The sequence below is a fragment of the Protopterus annectens genome, chromosome 2.part1 (genome assembly GCF_019279795.1).
Source record: "Protopterus annectens isolate FY-2018-M chromosome 2.part1, PAN1.0, whole genome shotgun sequence".
Lineage (NCBI taxonomy): Eukaryota > Metazoa > Chordata > Ceratodontiformes > Protopteridae > Protopterus > Protopterus annectens.
The window spans coordinates 654,238,319-654,257,326 of NC_056729.1; the positions used below are offsets into that span (position 1 = coordinate 654,238,319).

A 19,008-nucleotide genomic window follows, 5' to 3' on the forward strand; every position below is an offset into this window, starting at 1 on the left:
TTTAGGAGATTTGAGGCTTTTTTTTTTTGGAACCCACTTGCCGTTTCTTCCAGCATCTGCTTACCTGTACTTTGTTGAGATTGTTGATTCTGCTTTCTACCAAAATTGGATAAGGAGTTAGAAAATCACTTAGAACATTTGAAAAAGGAGGGATGGAAAAATTTTAAGAGATTTTCTGGATCAGCTTGTCCTTTTTATCACACTTTTTGACCACCTCTCCAGCAGAGGTGACACAACAAAATCTCTATCCAAAGTGGAATTTAAAATATTGTTATCATCATCTGGGAGGTTGTGAGAATGTAGCCATGCTAACCTCCATAAATCAGTATCAGTGGCCATAGCCCTGGAATAAGTATCAACTGTGCCATACATACACTGTAAAGAATGAGTATATGCCACGGTGGTGCAGCGGTAGCATTGTCGCCTCACAGCAAGAGGTTCTCCCGTTCGATTCTCGGCTGGATTGCCTTCTGTGTGGAGTCTACATGTCCTCCCTGCAGTCAAGTGGCATTCGAAAGATATGTGTGAATGGGCGTGTCTTCGTTGAAGGTTGGGCGTCGGGCTGGCACCTTGGCTCCATAAAGATCTACTGCCAATCATTAGCAGACCGGCGTTCCACTGTCACGACCTCTAACCGGGAAAAGCTGAAAGAAGAAGAAGAAGTGACCTCTGGAAAAGAAGAAATTAAATTACTTAAAGCAGACTTTTCCTCAAAAGAAGAAATTGCATATAAAACATTCCTCATACTTTCACAGTTAGTCAAAACAAACTTTAACAGACGAGGCTGACAATTCAAAATTCTAAAAATCAGACTTACAGAATTATATAATGACGGGTCATTTTTATTCAGAAACTTGCACACTGATTGGACAGACCAATCAAGCATATACCAATAGAAAAAAGTCCGGCCACTTAAGTACCATTGAGTGGCCAGACTTTTTTCTACTGATATATGCTACACAGGCATACCTCTCAACTGTACAGATTTTTGCCTTAAATTTCTGGTCTGCTCCTCATAAAATTTGTAGTTTTTCTGACAAATCACTGAGGAGTAAAGTCACTAAATAATGACATGCATTTGAGTTTCAGACTTTATATCCTTCAGACAATGCAAGCTTACACAAATCCTGTAATTCCACTAGCTTTCTAAGTTTACAAAAGCAACATTTACAATCTGTCCTTCACATCCTTCAGACAATGCACACTAACAAAAATCTTGTTATTCTAGCAACTTTCCAAGTTTATAAGGGCAACATTTACAACTTGTCCCTATTTTGGGGCCTCTGTCCACATTTCTTGACCTAAGAGGTTGAGAGGTAAGTATGGAGGGCAGACCAAATACAAGAAAAATCAGGTATGTTCAGCAAAATAAACAAACAGAAATGTATCTAATTTTCCTTGTTTTTCTGACCTGTCTCAGCACACTCGCATACCTCTGAACTGTCTGATTTTTTTTTTAAATATAAACAATTGAGATTCTTTTTTCTCCATTCCTTCTCTTGAACAGCATTGATGTACTGTGCAAGCGTGGGAATGCAAGTCCCGTAACACAGCACATTAACAAACTCAAAAGAACAGGAAACAACACGGAGAAATACTACGGTGCCATTATACAAGGACATTATTTAAGAAAAACAATTTTTTTCTTAAATAATGTCATTGTGTAATAGCAATAAAAGACTAGTGGGTGTGGGCACATGAGGATTCACTCACACCCATTCATCAGTTATTTCTTAAGTATATATTTTATTCCCATACCTAGCAATAATTTTCCCATCCTTAACAGAAAGAGTAAGACTGGAATTAACTAAGTATTTAGCAACAGTGGGATCAGCTAAAGCTATTATGTCTAGCACACAAGACATACTCAAATCCAACTCTGACGGATCTCTTGCACACCCACAAGACAAACACCAGAAACACTAGCTCCAAGGATCTGAACTTTGTCTGCGACATAAATGAACTTGCTGGTGGGACCGATGTGCGTCTCAAAGGATCCCCACACTACGGAATAAGATCCACATCTACATGAAGCAGAGTTCATCCCTGACCTTATTCAAAAGAAACATTTATCACTGGATTGGAAATTGCAGTCACCCTTCATCTGGCCCCAATGTCTCTGATAGACAGAGGCCAACAGTAAGCAAATTAATCCCCTATTAACACAACCCCATATAACCGTTAGCTACCTCTATACTAACATACCTCACGATATAGGCATCCAAAAAACTTTGGGACAGACCTGGGTTAGGCTGCACAGCCAGGCTTGTAAAGACTTTGGTGGTCGTTAGCCTGCTATGAACCTATGATCTTATAGCTGCTGGGTCAGGTTTAGGAACAGTGTATAAAAACTTGAAAGACTAAAGAACTTTATACAACCTATCTTACTTTTTAGGGGCAGCTGGTTGAATACCAAAAATCTGCAGGCAGTAACACACAGATATCCTTTAAAGTAGACAGAAAATGAGAAAAGCGTGTAAGTTCTGGAAATTCCTTCTGTAACAACTCATTGCATTTTCTAAGGGACTGAGAAATCTCAGTTTTAACCCACTGAAAACACGGACACATTCTACCAACAGTCTCACAGAAGGAGAACCCCCCCCCCCTCCCCAACAGGGAGAATAAGAAACTGAGCTCTCCTCTGAGTCTGAATAAGAAATCTTCCTGTTCATATTCAGAATCTTGAATCTCTCGAGGAAAAGAGGTATCTGTCTTTCTTTTACCAGAAACTACTTAACAAGAAAGGTCAATAGCCTGAATTCAAACTTAAGCCGGACCCAGTCAACTACTCCTATCTAAGGAAATTTGAGAAGGAGTAACACATGCTTAGTTTTGTGTTTCTTTTTGACAGGAAAAATGAGGCCAAACACGTTGCTAATATCAGGAGCAGCTTCCCAGGGATGGGCACAGCATTCTGACACAGCAGGGAAAACTTCCCTGTTCCCTCTACCAGGACCAACAAGAGTGGTCCTCCCTTGCCCACTGAGGGGACCCCAACAGCTGCAGAAGATGTGACTAATCCCCGGGGTCCATAGTGGCTGTAGTTGCTACACCAGAGGGATTTGCAGTAAAAGATGAATGGTCTGAGTTACAACAAATGGACACAGCAGAGTCACCCAGCTGTGGCTGAGGCAAAGCGCTACCCTGCTGTAGTGCCAAAGGCTGTTTGGTTATCTTTTTTCTTTTTGTGGCTGGAAGATGAACCAACCATGGAACTAGTAGCTTCTTCCATGTTCTAGTCTAAAATAGTGTCTCTTTCTAGGGGAAGATAAGCAGCAAATGTCAGTAAAACTACAAGTCTTTAAAAGTCACTTTTTCACAGAAAACACTTTAAAATATTTTGCCAGCCTACAAAAGGAAAATAAACACAATTTCTCCACAGTAAAAATGGTTTTCAGTTACTTTACACAACTTTTAAACTGACAGGAAAAAAGAGCACTCCTGTTTTAACTGTACAGATACAGTCTCATGACAGTACATTAAAACACAAAGCTCCTAGCTTTAAAATAACTTTCCAAGTGATAAAACACAAACAATATTTAGAAAATGGAAGGTTTTTCCCCAGTGGGAACTTATCTGCCCGGCAAAGGAAAGTACAGTTGTGTACACTTTCCATAAATGTAGATGTAACCCCATCCCCTGCCCAGAAAACCACAGTGAAAAACTTCTCTAAAGCAAATTTCACACTCCTCAAAACTGAGGTGGAATCCTTCAAAGCCCCCGGGCCTGTGGAAAATATGGCCCAGACCGCAGAATCCTTTATAAACGCATTCTATGAACACCTTCAGGAATGCATGGATCATGCGATCCCATATAAAACCAAGACCCAATCCTCCAAAGGCAGACGTCCTGTCTGGTGGACCCCAGCCATAAACAAACTATACAATAGAAGGAGGAAGCTACTAAATGATAGAGCAAAATCCCAAAAGGGAAGGCATCACTGATCAGTATTAGCAAAAACTACGGGCACACATAAAATTGTCTAAGGCTAGCTTGAGAGAAAAATTGCACAGGACACTAAGGATAATCACAAGGCTTTCTTTAGTTATGTTAGGAACCTGGGTGGTAATTCCCAGATATGCTCAGAATTAGTCCAAAATGACAAAAATACACGAACCCACAGACAATGCCAACATCCTAGCTGACAGGTTCAGCGCAAACCCCTCCCTCCCCACCAAAAGGGCAAATATCTATCCCAGCAGAGTGCTGCCCCTTGACATCTCAGATGCTCAGGTAAGAGCCGCCCTCTCCAAAGCAAAAAACACAGCATCAATGGGACCAGATGGTGTCCCGGCTGCATCCTACATGAACTCCAAGAAGAGCTAAACCCAAGCATAAAACTACTGTTCAATCTCAGCCTTACTACAGGATATGTGCCCAAAGAGTGGCGTACAGCAACAGTGGTCCCTCTCCATAAAGGTGGTGCCTCAACGGATCCTGGAAACTATCGCCCCATAAGCCTGACTAGCTTGGTCTGCAAAGCTATGGAAAGGATCATCATGGACCTCATAAATAAAGATATTGGGGACCGACAAACACTGGATCCTACCCAGTTCGGCTTTGTTAAGGGCAGATCCCGCCTCTTAAACCTGGTTGATTTCTTTGAAACAGTCACCAAGGCCATTGACGAGGGGAAGGTGGTCCACACAGCCTACCTGGACCTCGCAAAAGCCTTCGATACAATACCCCACTCGGGCATTATAGATAAGCTCACCAGCTTAAATATAAACCCCTATGTCACTAGATGGATTGCAAACTGGCTCAAGGATAGAACCCACATGGTTAGAATTGCTGGGGCGATGTCAGACTCCAAACCATTTACAAGTGGTGTCCCACAAGGCTCAGTCCTGGGACCTCTCTTGTTCGGTATATATTTCTCGGAGGTACAGGCCAACACGGAAGGACTGTGGCTGACCAAGTTCGCAGATGACTGCAAACTGGGCGCCATAATTGACTCTTCAGTCGACACAAGCATCCTCCAAAAGGGCCTCATAGAAACAGACAACTGGTGCCAGAGCCATGGCCTCAAGCTAAATGCCAAAAAGTGTATAGTCATCCCCTTTGGCAAAACAAAGTGCCCACAAATTACCACATAGGTGGTAATCCATTAAGTACAGAAGAAGTAATTAGGGACCTGGGGACCCAAGTTGATAGCAATCTCTCATTTGACAACCACGTGGCCAAAGTGGTTAGAAAAACATTTTATATAGCCCACCTAATCATGAAGGGATTCACATCTAGATCAGGGGACGTCATCGTGCCTCTTTACTCATCCCTCATCAGGCCCATAATTGAGTACAATGCCCCTTTTGGGATGTACCTTACCAGACACCTGCAGCAACTGGCAAGACCCCAAAAGTACCTCCCCAAGAGGATCAAAGGGCTCAAACAGATGCCATATGCTGCCCGGTTAAAGAAACTCCAGCTCTACTCAGTGGCATACCGCCTGTTCAGAGGCAATCTGTGCCTGACGTATAAAGCCATGTCTAACCCGGAATTAATGGACATGCTGCACCTCAGAAAATCCAAATCCCATCGAGCTACACGCTCGAGAGACTTGAACCTCAGCACTGAAATAAATAGGACATGCTGGAGGGACAGATTCATAACCCAGAGGCTCCCTTCACTCTGGAATAAAATCCCAGTCCAGGTTAGGCAGAGTCCCTCATTGACTCTCTTCAAGAGGAATCTTGATGAGTGGATGGGAGATCGTAGGTTTACCCCGGGTATCACTTCTGTGTCACTGTTAGACAGAGGCACAGTATACTAACCTCGAAAAAGGGCATAGCAAAATAAATTTAAAATGGGTGGCGAAAGCCAAACACATTCTGGCTAGGCTTATAAATGCCCTAGGGCAGATAGCCTAGTATGAACCTATGAACCTATGTTCAAATCTATTCACTGTTGCAGTCGAGTCTATTCACTGTTGCAGTCATCACACTTGGGTTATCTGCCTGCAGGTAGCCCTCAGTCAGCCCGAATACCAGAGTCCTGGGATTTCTGCATCAGATGCTGTCACCTCTTCCATGACGTCAGGTTGTCAGGAGTATAAAACATGCAGCCAACACCATTACATCAGTTTTTCTTGCCCCGGATGTCAGGAGCTCCCAAAATAGGAAGCAATTACATGGTGTGGAATACCTCCAGTAAAAAGTAAATACCATTGCCATAGGACATGGCCAAATAGGAGGATACGTAGAAAGTACAGAAAAAGTCAGGGGCTGGAGAGAGAGTAACCAGGACTGCAACACTGAATACACTCGAACATCTGCATTTATGGTAAGTGTACACAACTGTACAATGTTCTTTGTGTTTCACTGTTGCAGTCATCACACTTGGGTCGACTTCCAAAGCTGAGAAAGGGTGGAGACAGTCAAGAAGTATTAGGGCTGTCTAGCAGGCCTTGTAAGACTGCTGTGGCAAATCCAGCTCTGGATTTAGAAATGATAGGTAAGTGGTAATGCTTGGTGAAGGTGTGTACAGGACTCCAGGTTGCAGCTTCCAAGATGTCCCTGATAGGGACTCCCCTGAGAAATGCTGTAGAGGTTGAAGTAGCCCTAGTGGAATGGGTTCTAATCCTCTGTGGGGTAGGTTTTCCATGGTGTTTGTAGCAGAAATGGATGCAGTGAGCTATCCATTTGGAAATGGTTTGCTTTGAAATGGCCTTGCCCTCTGCCCCTGTAGCAAAGCTGACTAGCAGCTGGTCAGATTTTCTGAAAGGTTTAGTTCTGTTAAGGTAGAACCTAAGGTGTCTGTGCACATCCAAGGGGTGCAGGATCCTTTTCCCTTTATTCTGAGGATTAGGGAAAAAGTTTGGTAAATGGATGGATTGATTTAAAGCCACACTGGACACTACCGTGGGCATAAATGATAGGTTAGTCCTGAGGAAAACCCAGTCAGCATGAAAAATAATGAAGGGTTCCACAGCCATTAGTGCCTGTAATTCAGACACTCTTCTTGCTGAAATGATGGCTAGCAGTAAGGCTGTTTTCCAAGAGAGGAATTTTAACTCTGCTGCAGCAGCAAGCTCAAAGGGGGGAAGCGTGAATTTGTCTAGTACAAAGTTAAGGTCCCAGGCAGGGGTGTGAGCTCTCCTCGAGGGTCTTAAATTGTTAGCTCCTCTCAGGAACTGTTTGATGAGAGGGTGAGAAAAGAGAGGTGGCTTAGTATTGTAACCAGCTGAGATAGCAGAGGCATGAATCTTAATTGATGAGAAGGATAGGCCTCTGTGGAGCAACTCTGCTAAGTAATCTAGGATTTGAGGTAAGGTGGGCATGGCTGTATCCTTTCCTTGAGACTGGCTCCAAGAACAATATCTTTTCCACTTTTCTGAATAGGATTTCCTAGTACTAGGCCTTCTGGCCTCAAGGATGACGTCCAGCACCTGTTTGCTGAGGGTTGCTGGTGGTATACTCAGGGGATAAGCCAGGCTGCAAGGTTCAGGGTTTGCAGTTGTGGATGCAAAATCTGTCCCTCCTGCTGGGACAGCAGGGAGGGGGTCTGATGTAGGTGCCAGGGTGGCACTGCTGCAAGACAGTGTAGGAGTGGGTACCAGTGCTGGCGTGGCCAGTCTGGGGCAATAAGGATTGTCCTTGGTTTGCCCTTGGTCTGTCCTGTTTGATCTTGAGTAGTACTTGAGAGAGGAGGGGAAGAGGGGGAAAGGCATAAATTGAGAGGTTTTCTCATGTAAAGGATGGGGCAGCCACTTTCCACACTTTGCTGTGAGGGTTTCTGGTGCAAAATTTTCTGAATTGATGGTTTTGGGGGGAGGTAAAGAGGTCCACCTCTGGTGTCCCCCACCTGTGGATTAGAAGTTTGAATGGGTTGGGTTCCAGTTTCCACTCGTGTGGGTCCAGTAGATTTCTGCTTAAGTCATCTGCCAGTGAATTTTGTTTGCCTGGCAGGAATTGAGCTTGCAGGTGCACTTGGTTGCTCAAGGCTGTGTTCCACAGGGCATTGGCTAATCTGCAGAGTGGGTAGGAATGGGTTCCCCCCTGCTTGTTTATGTATCACATAACTGTGGTGTTGTCTGTCTTTATTCGTTGTTATCCTGGAAGGATAAGGTATTTGAAGGCTGTCAGAGCATTCTGTACAGCTAACATTTCTTTTTGATTGATATGCAGGGGAATTTGTCCTGGGCTCCATTTGTCCTGAATACATTTGCCCTCCATGTGAGCTCCCCATGCACAGTCTGATGCATCTGTTGTCAGGGTTTGGGCAGCGAGGGGGTGAGTGAAAGGAAGTCCCTTGTTGTGGTTGCATGCCTCTGCCCACCAAAGAAACTCTGCCCTCAGGCAAGGAATGATAGGAATCACTGTTTCCATGTCCTGAGAATGTTGACACCAGACTTTTTAAGCACCATTGAAGTTTCCTCATATGCAGTCTTGCATATGGAATTAGTACAATGCATGAGGCCATGAATCCTAGGGCTTGCAGTACTTTTCTTGCAGACAGCTGGGTTTTGGGGACCATTAGTTTGAAGTAGTTTGTCAAATAAGTAACCTTAAGTAAGGGTAAACTTCTGCATCCAGGTCATTCTACCAACCCAACCCCAGCTAACCACACCCATAGCTCTCTTGAGACCATAGCAGCTGCTTATAATAACTTTTTCACTGAAACAATACAATCCCTAGCAAATCAATTAGCCCCCGCAAAACTAAACCACTTCCCTTACCAACCCACCAATCACCCCCAATTTAGCTTCCAAACGGTATCCACTAGTTTTATCAAAACACTTATAAAAAACTAAAACTTACCACCCTCACTGCTGACCTCCTCCCTACAGAATACCTACAAATAGCTGCAGATGCCATTGCATATTCCATATCTATCCTAGTTAACAGAACCTTATCCAAAAGCGCTATCCCCTCCCTCTGGAAAATATCCCACATCATCCCAATCCACAAAGGTGGAAGTTCTACAGACATATCCAACTATAGACCCATTGCCATCCCCCCCCCCCAGCCAAAATAATGGAGAAATGTGTACACAGACAACTAATGCAATACTTTACACAGAATAACTTACTAACTCCCAGCATTGGCTTCAGGCCAAACCACAGCACGACCTCAGCCCTCCTTTCCTTTACTAACACCATAAACCAAAATAGGAATAACAATAAGCTATCCTCCACACTCTTTCTTGACCTATCAAAAGCCTTTGACATGATCAATCATGAACTTCTCATTATTTCCCTCAAATCTGTTTTCCTCAATAAGCACGCAATCCAGTGGTTCCTGTCCTACCTGACTGGTAGACAACAGGCAGTATTATGGCAGGGCGAACTCTCCAGCCAGCTACCTTTCACACTTGGAGTCCCTCAAGGCTCCATACTGGGTCCATTACTCTTCTCTATTTTTTATCAACAACCTTCATACTGTTCTCCCTAAAGCTACCTGCATTCAATATGCAGATGATTCCACTCTGATCTGCTCAGCTACCTCCCCATCCGAACTGCAAGCCCTAACCCAAAATACGTTCAACACTATTGAGAACTGGCTTGCCAACCAACACCTACTGCTGAACCCCAATAAAACTAAACTTCTACTCTTTACCTCCACCAGCAAATCTGCCACACTTTCTTTCTCTGTCACATCAAACAATGGTACCACTATCTCCCCAGATCAACACACTAAACTTCTAGGGGTTATCATAGATAATAATCTTAAGTTTGACCTGCAGGTCAACAAAACCATAGAGACCATCAATAAGAAGCTTGGGTCACTATATAAAAACAAAACATTTTAACCCCACTGGCTAGGACTGCAATCACCCGGTCACACCTACACTCTACTCTACTTTTTGCCTCGCCGGTACTCTCAAACGTCAATAAATCAGAATTAGGTAAGCTCTCCCATAGCTACAACCATATTGCCAGATTCTCCACTGGCTCCACTTACAGAAAGTACAGTTTTGTACCTATGATAAATGTAGATGTTCGAGTGTATACCCTGCTGCAGTCATCACACTTGGGGTTATCTGCCGTCAGGCGGTCCCGCAGTCGGCCCGAATTCCAAAGTCTTGGTCTGGCATCAGTTGCTGTCGCTTCTTCCCTGACGTCAGTGCGCCAGGGGTATATAAGAGGCATCCAACGCCATTTTCTTCAGTTTTTCTTGCCCCAGATGTCAGGTGCCCCCAATAGGTAGGCAAAAAAAAAAATATATATATATATATATATATATATATATATATATATATATATAAATACATAAAGCTATATAAAAATAAAACAATACCCCTAGGCACAAGCAAATACACCACAGAGGTAGCATAGGATAGAGTGGCAGAGATAAGTTCAGCTAGTTCAGAGGGGATGGAGGGAGGGTAACCTGGACTGCAGCAGGGTATACACTCGAACATCTACATTTATGGTAGCTTTAATTTATTTTCGTTTACTGTGTACCCTAGGAAACTTAGAAGGTGTTTTACAAAAGCCAGATGATGTAAGAGAGTGTCCTTGCTTTCTGCTTGGATGAGGCAATTGTCCAGGTATGGATATATTTGAATTCCTCTTTGTCTGCAGTATGCAATTACTGGTGCCAGGCATTTTGTGAAGACCCTGGGTGCAGTAGATAAGCCAAAGGGCAGTGCAGAGAATTGGTAGTGGGTTGAACCTGCAATGAAGCGGAGGTATCTTCTGCAATTTTGTCTGATAGGGAGATGCAGGTATGCCTCCTTGAGGTCCAACATTACAAGCCAAGCTTTCTTGCCCAACATGGGAAGAAGCTGCTGTAGTGTTAGCATCTTGAATTTGGGTACTTGCAAGAAGGTGTTTAGAATTGAAAGGTCCAGAATGGGTCTCCAAGCATTGGCCTTTCTGGGGACTAGAAAGAGCCTTGAGTAAAATCCTTGGCCTTGCTCCTGTGTAGGTACCAGTTGTATGGCTCTCATGTCCATGAGAGCTGTAATTTGTTTTTGTGCCTCTGCCCATTGATTTTGTGGCAGGTTTGGCATGCCTTTTATCCTTGGCAAGGTGTGGAAATGGAATCTGTATCCTTGTGAGATAATGTCTAGGACCCATTTGTCCTTTGTGACGATGCACCAGTTGTCTGCAAAAAGTGCTAATTTTCCTCCCAAGGGAGCTGCCAAGAGAGTTTTGCTTGGCAGTTTGAGGTTTAAGTCAATGTGTTTGCCTTCTAGTAGTTTGGGACCTGTCTTCTCCTCCCTTCTGTGTTGCAGTGCCCCATTGGCAAGGTTTGTAAGGGATTTGTGCTTGTCCTCTGCCCCTTGGGCGCCTGTATTTACCCCTCTGTGGTCTGTCAGAAGCTGGAAAGGACCAATTTTTTGTTGGCCAATTTCTGCTGAAGCGTGGGGGCTGCACCTGTAAGAAATCTTTGACCGTCTGCATAAATTTTGCCTTATCCTCCATTTTCTTTAAAACCTCTTCTGCTTTAACTCCAAATAAGACATCCTGCTGTAAGGGTGCATCTAGTAACTTTGCTTTAACATGATCAGGCAGAGTTTGTTCCTTTAACCAAGCATGCCTACGTATAACAGACCCAGTAACAGCTGCTCTACAGGAAGCTTCCAAGGAATCAAATCCACATTGTAAAGTATGCATTTCCTTGAATTCAGACTGTTGAGGGTGCGTACTCATCTTTTGTTTTATTTGAGACATTAGGAATTGCTGGTATTTAAGCATGTGAAATTGACAATTTAGTGCTCTCATAGCCAGAGTAGCTGAGGTGTAAACCTTCTTCCCCCACCTATCTAGTGCTCTGGAGTCCCTTTCAGAAGGTACAGAATTTTTGGCCATAGAAGCCTTAGCCCCTTTGGGACCCTGGGAGATAGTCTCTGGATCAGCAACAGGGCTTTTGAAAAGGAATTTGTGTGAGTCAGGCACTCTATAGTATCTATCTGGTTTGGCAGGAGCAGGAGGCAGAGAATCTGGATTTAGACTAGATTCTAAATAAATATAATCCACAATGTCTAAAACTGGAGGGATAGCAAGTGGTATATGCTGGGGGAGTAAAACTCTCGGAGCCTTTTCTTTGAGTCGGAGTAGTCCTGACCTTCCCAGTGGAAATGTTCCCTCATGGTATGTAAGGTTTCCCCAAAGGAATAGTCTTCTGGGGGAGAGGCTGAGGGAATGGAATCTTTATAAGGGGGAAAGGAGTAATCCTGTTCCTCAGAGGAGCCTGAGGAAATAGACACTTGATCAGAGGAGGCATAATCCTCCTCTTGTCTAGGCCTTTTGTCAGGGGGGGGGGGTTGGGAACCCCTGATTAAAGAAATCATATCTTCAGCCATTTTAAGGTTCATAGGTTCATAGGTTGGTACTAGGCTATCAGCCCTAGGGCCTATACAAGCCTAGCCATAACAATTCCCTGGCTATTTCTCCCCACACTATTTACTTCCCTGGACCCCTGTCTAGCAGGGCGACTGACGTGATCCCCGGAGTGAATTTCCTTTCTGTTTCTTAGGCATGGGGCCTTGAACTGGAGACTGAAGTGCAGTCTTTTTTGGTTTTAGAGGAGTCTTAAGCTTAGCATAAGATTTTATGGTGAGAGTAGTCGGTCTGAAGACACATTCTGAAACCGAAGGTGTTTCTACAGCACCGGTTTCTCCTTCTGCAATGTCGTCGGTAGGGCCTAAAGAAAATGGCTGTGTCAGCTTAGAACTCTCTGCTAGAGAATCCGAAGCGGTCTGGGGTTCCGATTCTGCGGTAGCCAGGGGCTGCGTAGGCGCCTCACTGAAAACCGGAGGACCGGCGACCGGCCCAGCCGAGGCCTCGGAGTCTGGCTTGGATCTAGGCTGCCTGTCTTTATCTTTGCGTTTTTTATGCACGCCGGTAGTCGGTTGCTCCGACGGCATAGTGTAATTAAATTTTCTACCGAAGCAGTGTCGTGCGAAATCAAAGCGTCGCTTTATAGTTCGCTTACTGAACCTAGCACAAAACCGACAACCAGTGACATTGTGGTCTGGGCCTAGGCAAGGTATACAAAAAGAATGAAAGTCCTTATGAGGTATTTGCTTCCCACAAGAAATGCAATTGTTAACTTTTTCTGACATCGGACTGAGGCAAGAAAAGGTTCCCCAACGGGGTACTTAGCTTTGAAGGCTTCGGACTGAAACGCGATTTGAAAATCTCAGGTGTCGGCCGACCGGCACTTGCGAACTGCTTCTGCTTCAGGCACCGCGCGGCAAGAAAGACTGAAGAAAATGGCGTTGGATGCCTCTTATATACCCCTGGCGCACTGACATCAGGGAAGAAGCAACAGCGACCGACGCCGGACCAAGACTTTGGAATTCGGGCCGACTGCGGGACCGCCTGACGGCAGATAACCCCAAGTGTGATGACTGCAGCAGGGTAACACGATGAACATCCCACCACTGCCAGAACCTGAAACAACTAGAGTGGCTAGAACTGCCCAGTCTAATTCAATTCAATCAACTCAAAATAGCACACAAAATTTTGTACCACCCTAAGGATACCCCCTCACTCATAAATATCATTAAGCCCTATAGCAACTTCAGATCCCTGTGATCAGCCAACAAGCTATTCCTCCAAACCCACAAAGCTAACAATGCTGCTGGTGAATCCCTGTTTGCCAACTTTGTTGGCAAAACCTGGAATTCGTTGCCAAACCATATAACCCTACAATCTTCCATAGGTCTATTCAAAACTAACCTCAAACAGTATCTCAAAATGAACTGGCTCTGCCCGTGTACAAATCCTGATTAAGTTAAATACTGAAAGGACAATCTCTAAATATCAAACAGGTAACTATTTCACCAAGCTCTGTATGCTATCTAATGTCTCCTGCCTTGAATTGTGTCTGACCATGTGAATTGTGTATCCCCACTGTACATACTCACTTTGTTTTTCATTCTTTGCTGTAAATGTTTTTATACTTTTTTATATTTTTTAAATGTTATCTTTGTAATATGTCTAACTGGAGCTTTTCTACCCAGGCCTCCGCTGAAAATGGACATATATCCAGTCGGATTATCCCAGTAAACAAATGTAAAATAAAATAAAATAAATAAATAAGCCTGCTTTTCTGGAGTGAGGAATGCCATCTGGGAAGTTGTGTTCAAGCTTGCTTCCAGGAATACAATCTTTTGGCTGGGCATCAGTTGTGATTTCTTTTCGTTGATGGTGTACCCCAGAGAAGTTAGGAGTCTCTTTACAAATGCCAGGTGCTGAAGTAGCAATTTTTGACTGTCCGCCTGAATCAGGCAATAGTCCAAGTATGGGTAAATTTGAATATTTCTCTGCCTGCAGTATGCAATGGCTGGAGCCAGGCACTTTGTGAACACCCTGGGCGCAGTAGATAAGCCAAAGAAGTGCAGAAAACTGATACTGCATACAGCCTGCCCTGAAACGTAGACATTTCCTGCAAGATTCCTTTATGGGGATGTGCAGATATGCTTCTTTTAAGTCTAGAGTGACTAGCCAGGCATCCTTGGCTAGCATAGGAAGAAGCTGTTGCAGTGTAAGTATTTTGAATTTTTGGACCACCAGGAAGGTGTTGAGAATTGACAGATCCAGGATAGGGCACCAAGAGCTATCTTTTCTGGGCACCAAGAGCAGTCTGGAGTAGAAACCCTATTCCCTTTGCTCTGTTGGAACAGGTTGAATGGTCCTGATACTGAGAAGAGAAGAGAAAGTACTTGCTTTTGAGCCTCTGCCCACTGGTTTGGAGGAAGGTCTGGCATCCCGCTTTGGGTTGGCAGTGAGTGGAAGTAGAATCTGTATTCCTGGGATACAATGTTTAGGACCCATCGGTCTTGGGTAATGGACATCCAGTTTTTTGCATGCACGGTGAGTTTTCCTCCTTGGGGTGCAAGTACTTGGGCATGGCTGGGAAGGAGAGACAAGTCACTGTGAACTTTTACCATAAAGGGGTGGCTTACCACTCCCTGTTTTTGAGGTGGGAGCACTCCATTGTTTAGATCTCTGCATACCCTGAGACTGTAGTCTTGGTGGTCTGTTGCCCCTGGGTTTGGACTGAGAAGGCCTGGGAGTGACTGGAAAGGACCGTTTTTTAGAAGGCCAATACCTACTGAATCGAGGTGGCTGCACCTGTAAGAAATCTTTAACAGTTTGCATAGATTTAACTTTTTCTTCCATCTTTTTAAGAACTTCTTCTGCTTTTGTGCCAAACAAATGTTCCTGGTTTAATGGAGCATCTAGTAATTTTGCTTTGACATGGTCTGGCAAGATTTGTTCCTTCAGCCAAGCATGCCTTCACAGTACAGAGCCAGTGACAGCAGCCCTGCATGATGCTTCTAAGGCATCAAAGCCACACTGAAAAGTATGTTTACCAACCTGGTTTGCAGAATGCATTAACTCTTGTAAATCTTTGTTTTCTTTGTTTTCTGTACAATCTGGAAGCAACAACATTTTTGTTTAGTTAGTCCCATAATATGCTGCTGGTACTTCAAGATGTGAAACTGGCAATTCAAAGCCCTGATGGCAAGAGTTGCAGAGGTATATACCTTCTTACCCCATATGTCTATAGCTCTAGAATCCCTGACCGAAGGGGTAGGGATTTTAGCTGTAGTAGCCTTAATGCCTTTAGGTCCCTGAGAAATGGTCTCTGGATCCGCAGTAGGATTCTTAAAGAGAAATTTGTGAGAGGCATGTACTCTGTAGTACCTGTCAGGCTTTCTAGGGGCTGGTGGTAAAGTATCAGGAGTAAGACTGGATTCCATGAAGACATCATCTACAATATCTAGCACAGGGGGTATTGCTAGAGGCCTGTGCTGAGGCAAGTCTAAAAATTCTCTGAGTCTCTTTTTGGACTGAGGGTAGCCCTGGCATTCCCAGCGGAAATGCTCTGTTAAAGTATGCAAGGTTTCACCAAAATAAAACATCCTCTGGAGGGGAGGAGAGGGAATGGAATTCAGCCATTCTAAGCATTTGATTCTTTGGCATGGGAACTTGAGCATGCACTTTGGTTGCCAGTTTTCTAGGCATAGTGCGAATTCTGGGCCTGAGAAACTCGGTAGTTTTAGTAAAAAATGAAGTTGGCGGTTTAATATGAACATCGGAAGATCGGAATACACGCTCAGAAGCCAGTGCCTACATGGTGGCTCCAAACCCATCCAAGGTAGAGACATCCATAGGTTCCATAGTCGAAGAAGTATCTCATGGCATACCGGACTCCAACTGGGTCTCAGCAGTGGCCTGCGAATCTGTAGAAACAGGTATCAGGGGCTGCGAAGGCATGTCACTGAGTACCGGACTATGCGGTCGGTCTCTGTCTTTATCCTTACGTTTTTTCGGAAGAATGGTAGCTGGATGGCATATCGAAGCCATTTTGGAATACGGAGAATGAGAGTAAAAGAATTTAGCGACAAAGCCTGATGATGAATAGTTCGGGAGTTTAACAAAGCACAAAACCGACAGCGAGGCACGTCGAGGTCTGGGCCTAAACAGGTGACGCAGTAAGAATGAAAATCTCTGTGAGGTATTTGCTTTCCACAGGCAAGACAATTGTTAACTTTTTCTGACATCGGTTGGAGCAAGAAAAAAGGATCCCCAGCGGAGTACTTAGCTTTAGAAGACTTCAGGTTTGAAACTCGAACAACGAAAATTTCAGGAAGTGGCCGACCGGCAGTTGTGAACTGCTTCTGCTTCGGGCTCCCACGTGGCAAGAAAAGCTGATGTAATAGCATCGGCATGTTTTATACCTCTGACCACCTGACATCATGGAAGAGGCGACAGCATCTGCGCAGAAATCCCAAGACTCTGGCATTCGGGCTGACTGAGGGCTAACTGCAGGCAGATAACCCGTGTGTGATGACTGCAATAGTGAAACACGAAGAACATCAGCACCAAGCTGACTGTCAATCCTCAAAAGCCTCAGAGGATCGTACTCTTCGGCAGCAGTAAAGCTCTGAAGGCCTTGGCTCCAGATGTGTACTTTAGTCAGTTCAGCTCGATATGCCTGACAGTTTGGGTACATGGAAGGTGCCCTGGAGCTTTGGAAGCTGGTTGGCTGTTATATCATTGTTAAAATATAACTCACATACATAGTTAAGGCTACTGCAGCAGGGATGAATATGATGAGCACCAATATATTAACTAAGTAAAAAATTCTGAAAGTGCAAATATTTGGACAGGGAAGTAGCACTTCACAGAGATGACATTAAACAAACAGCGTACACACTTTGGAATAGACATGACTAGATAACATAGCTTGATGTAAAATTATATTTGTTCTTCATCTAAGAAATAATGGACTATGTTCAGAGAGAAGGAATTATTAAGAAGTATGCTGGGAGCAAGGGAGGAACTATTTCAGCCTGGGGATTATAAGTGAACATCTTTTTTTGTCAAAAAGTAATGTGGAAGACTGCACAGTCCCGGGTCATAGGAAGTATAATCCTTCCCCGCCATTCTGTGATCTAAGAATTAGTACATGTATTCAGAACATTTCAAATGCCATGCAATCTTAATGCCTGTGGCCCAAGGCCTTACATGTCTTGCAATTGGACCTCTATGACATTAAATATGGAGTTCCACTATTCCAGCTCTAGTAGCCTTCTATGATGAATCCTTTCTTCTATCTATTTCACAGTTGCTAAATGCCAGCTACAAACCAAATATTTAAAAATACTAACACAAGCACACACTCTTCATACAGATATGCATCCAGCACTATTTGACATAAGTTTATGACAGATGCTTTTTCTGGCCTTTCTTCTGTCTCTTACCCTTACAAGCTGTGCCTCTAGATCTGAATGATTAGGCACTCCAGAAAGTGCTTCCAGTTACAGTTAGAATAACAGAATAAAATACCCTAGGTAAACACAGAGCTCTAGTGAAAAGTTCCTACCGTTTCAATGCATCATTAAAAGAAATGAATAAGAGGATACAATGTTTCTGCATTAAGTAAAACAATTAAATACGTGCCTCTCAACACCAGAAATGACAACAGTTCAGAGCAACAAAGCAGAAAAACGTGTGTAGCCTGGAAATACTGTGCGGACTACAGTACCATCAGCTGCTAACTAACACAACTTTGTATGTTTGCTTCCTGAAGTGTGATATTTTCCTGCATGCCTAGAGGTGGCTTGTTGAGACAACTATGAAAACACAATGACTCCCTAAACCTGAAGCTGAATAAGTACTTGGCTGCAAAATGTGTGGTTACATGTGGAAGACGAAAAAGCAGTTATTCAGGAAAGTTCCAAGAAGAAACCTCAATTTTCTAAACAAAATGTTTCAATCCAATCCATACAACATTTATTTTCCTCTTTCTTCTGAAAATGTTATTTCTTTGAACCACGTATCAGTATGATATAATGAATGACTTCTTGCTGACAACAATGCTCTGGAGCTGTTGCTAATGTTGCTGGAATAAGCTTACCACTTTTACTGTCTAAAAGAACCTCTGAACATAACCTCTTTCTGTTCAAATGTACTCATCAATTGTGTAACTGAACAAATGAACAAATAAAAGTACTTACTGCTGCCAGTTTATCAAATCTAGCAAACAGTTCATTGAGAAGTTTGACCAGCTCCTGGGCACTGCAGGATGACGACAGCTGTGTGAAGCCAACAATGTCTGCAAACAGGATACTGAAAAGGAAATAAAACAGCAGTTATTCAACTCCTTTCAATGAATCTGATGGACTAGATATAAAGAAAATATGGATAATATGCAGTTATAACTAGTGCAGACATTATCTTCATAAGCGACTTATGTAAGCCTTTCCCACTCGCAGTGTATTCAGTATTATGCCATATGTAGACCGATACACATGAATTTCAGATGTTACACATAAAAATTAACAAGTATCTTCATGCAACTAGAGATACTGGGCGGAGACAAAGAATGCCAAACTTATCTAATATGCTACCCAATACCCACTGAATAAGCTTCAGATATTACTAAATTAACAGTCTTCATTCTTCCCATCTTCACATAGAAGTGCCTTACATCTATACAACTTCCTTCACTAACTATGGCCCTCACAGCCTCTTCAAAAAGACTGTTTCATGAGTCTTGCACTCTTTCAGTGAAAAAAAAAACTAAAACTATTTCATTTTAT

The 19,008-nt window shown here is 43.5% G+C and overlaps 1 protein-coding gene across 1 annotated transcript in view; it reads right to left on the bottom strand.

Annotated features, from left to right (window-relative positions):
• ADCY3 (adenylate cyclase 3) overlaps nt 1–19,008 on the bottom strand; it is a 2,166,879-nt gene that overhangs the window by 1,154,090 nt on the left and 993,781 nt on the right. The window contains exon 4 of the mRNA XM_044062394.1: nt 18,424–18,535. Coding sequence (XP_043918329.1) covers nt 18,424–18,535 — 112 coding nt within the window. The remainder of the gene's footprint in view (nt 1–18,423; nt 18,536–19,008) is intronic.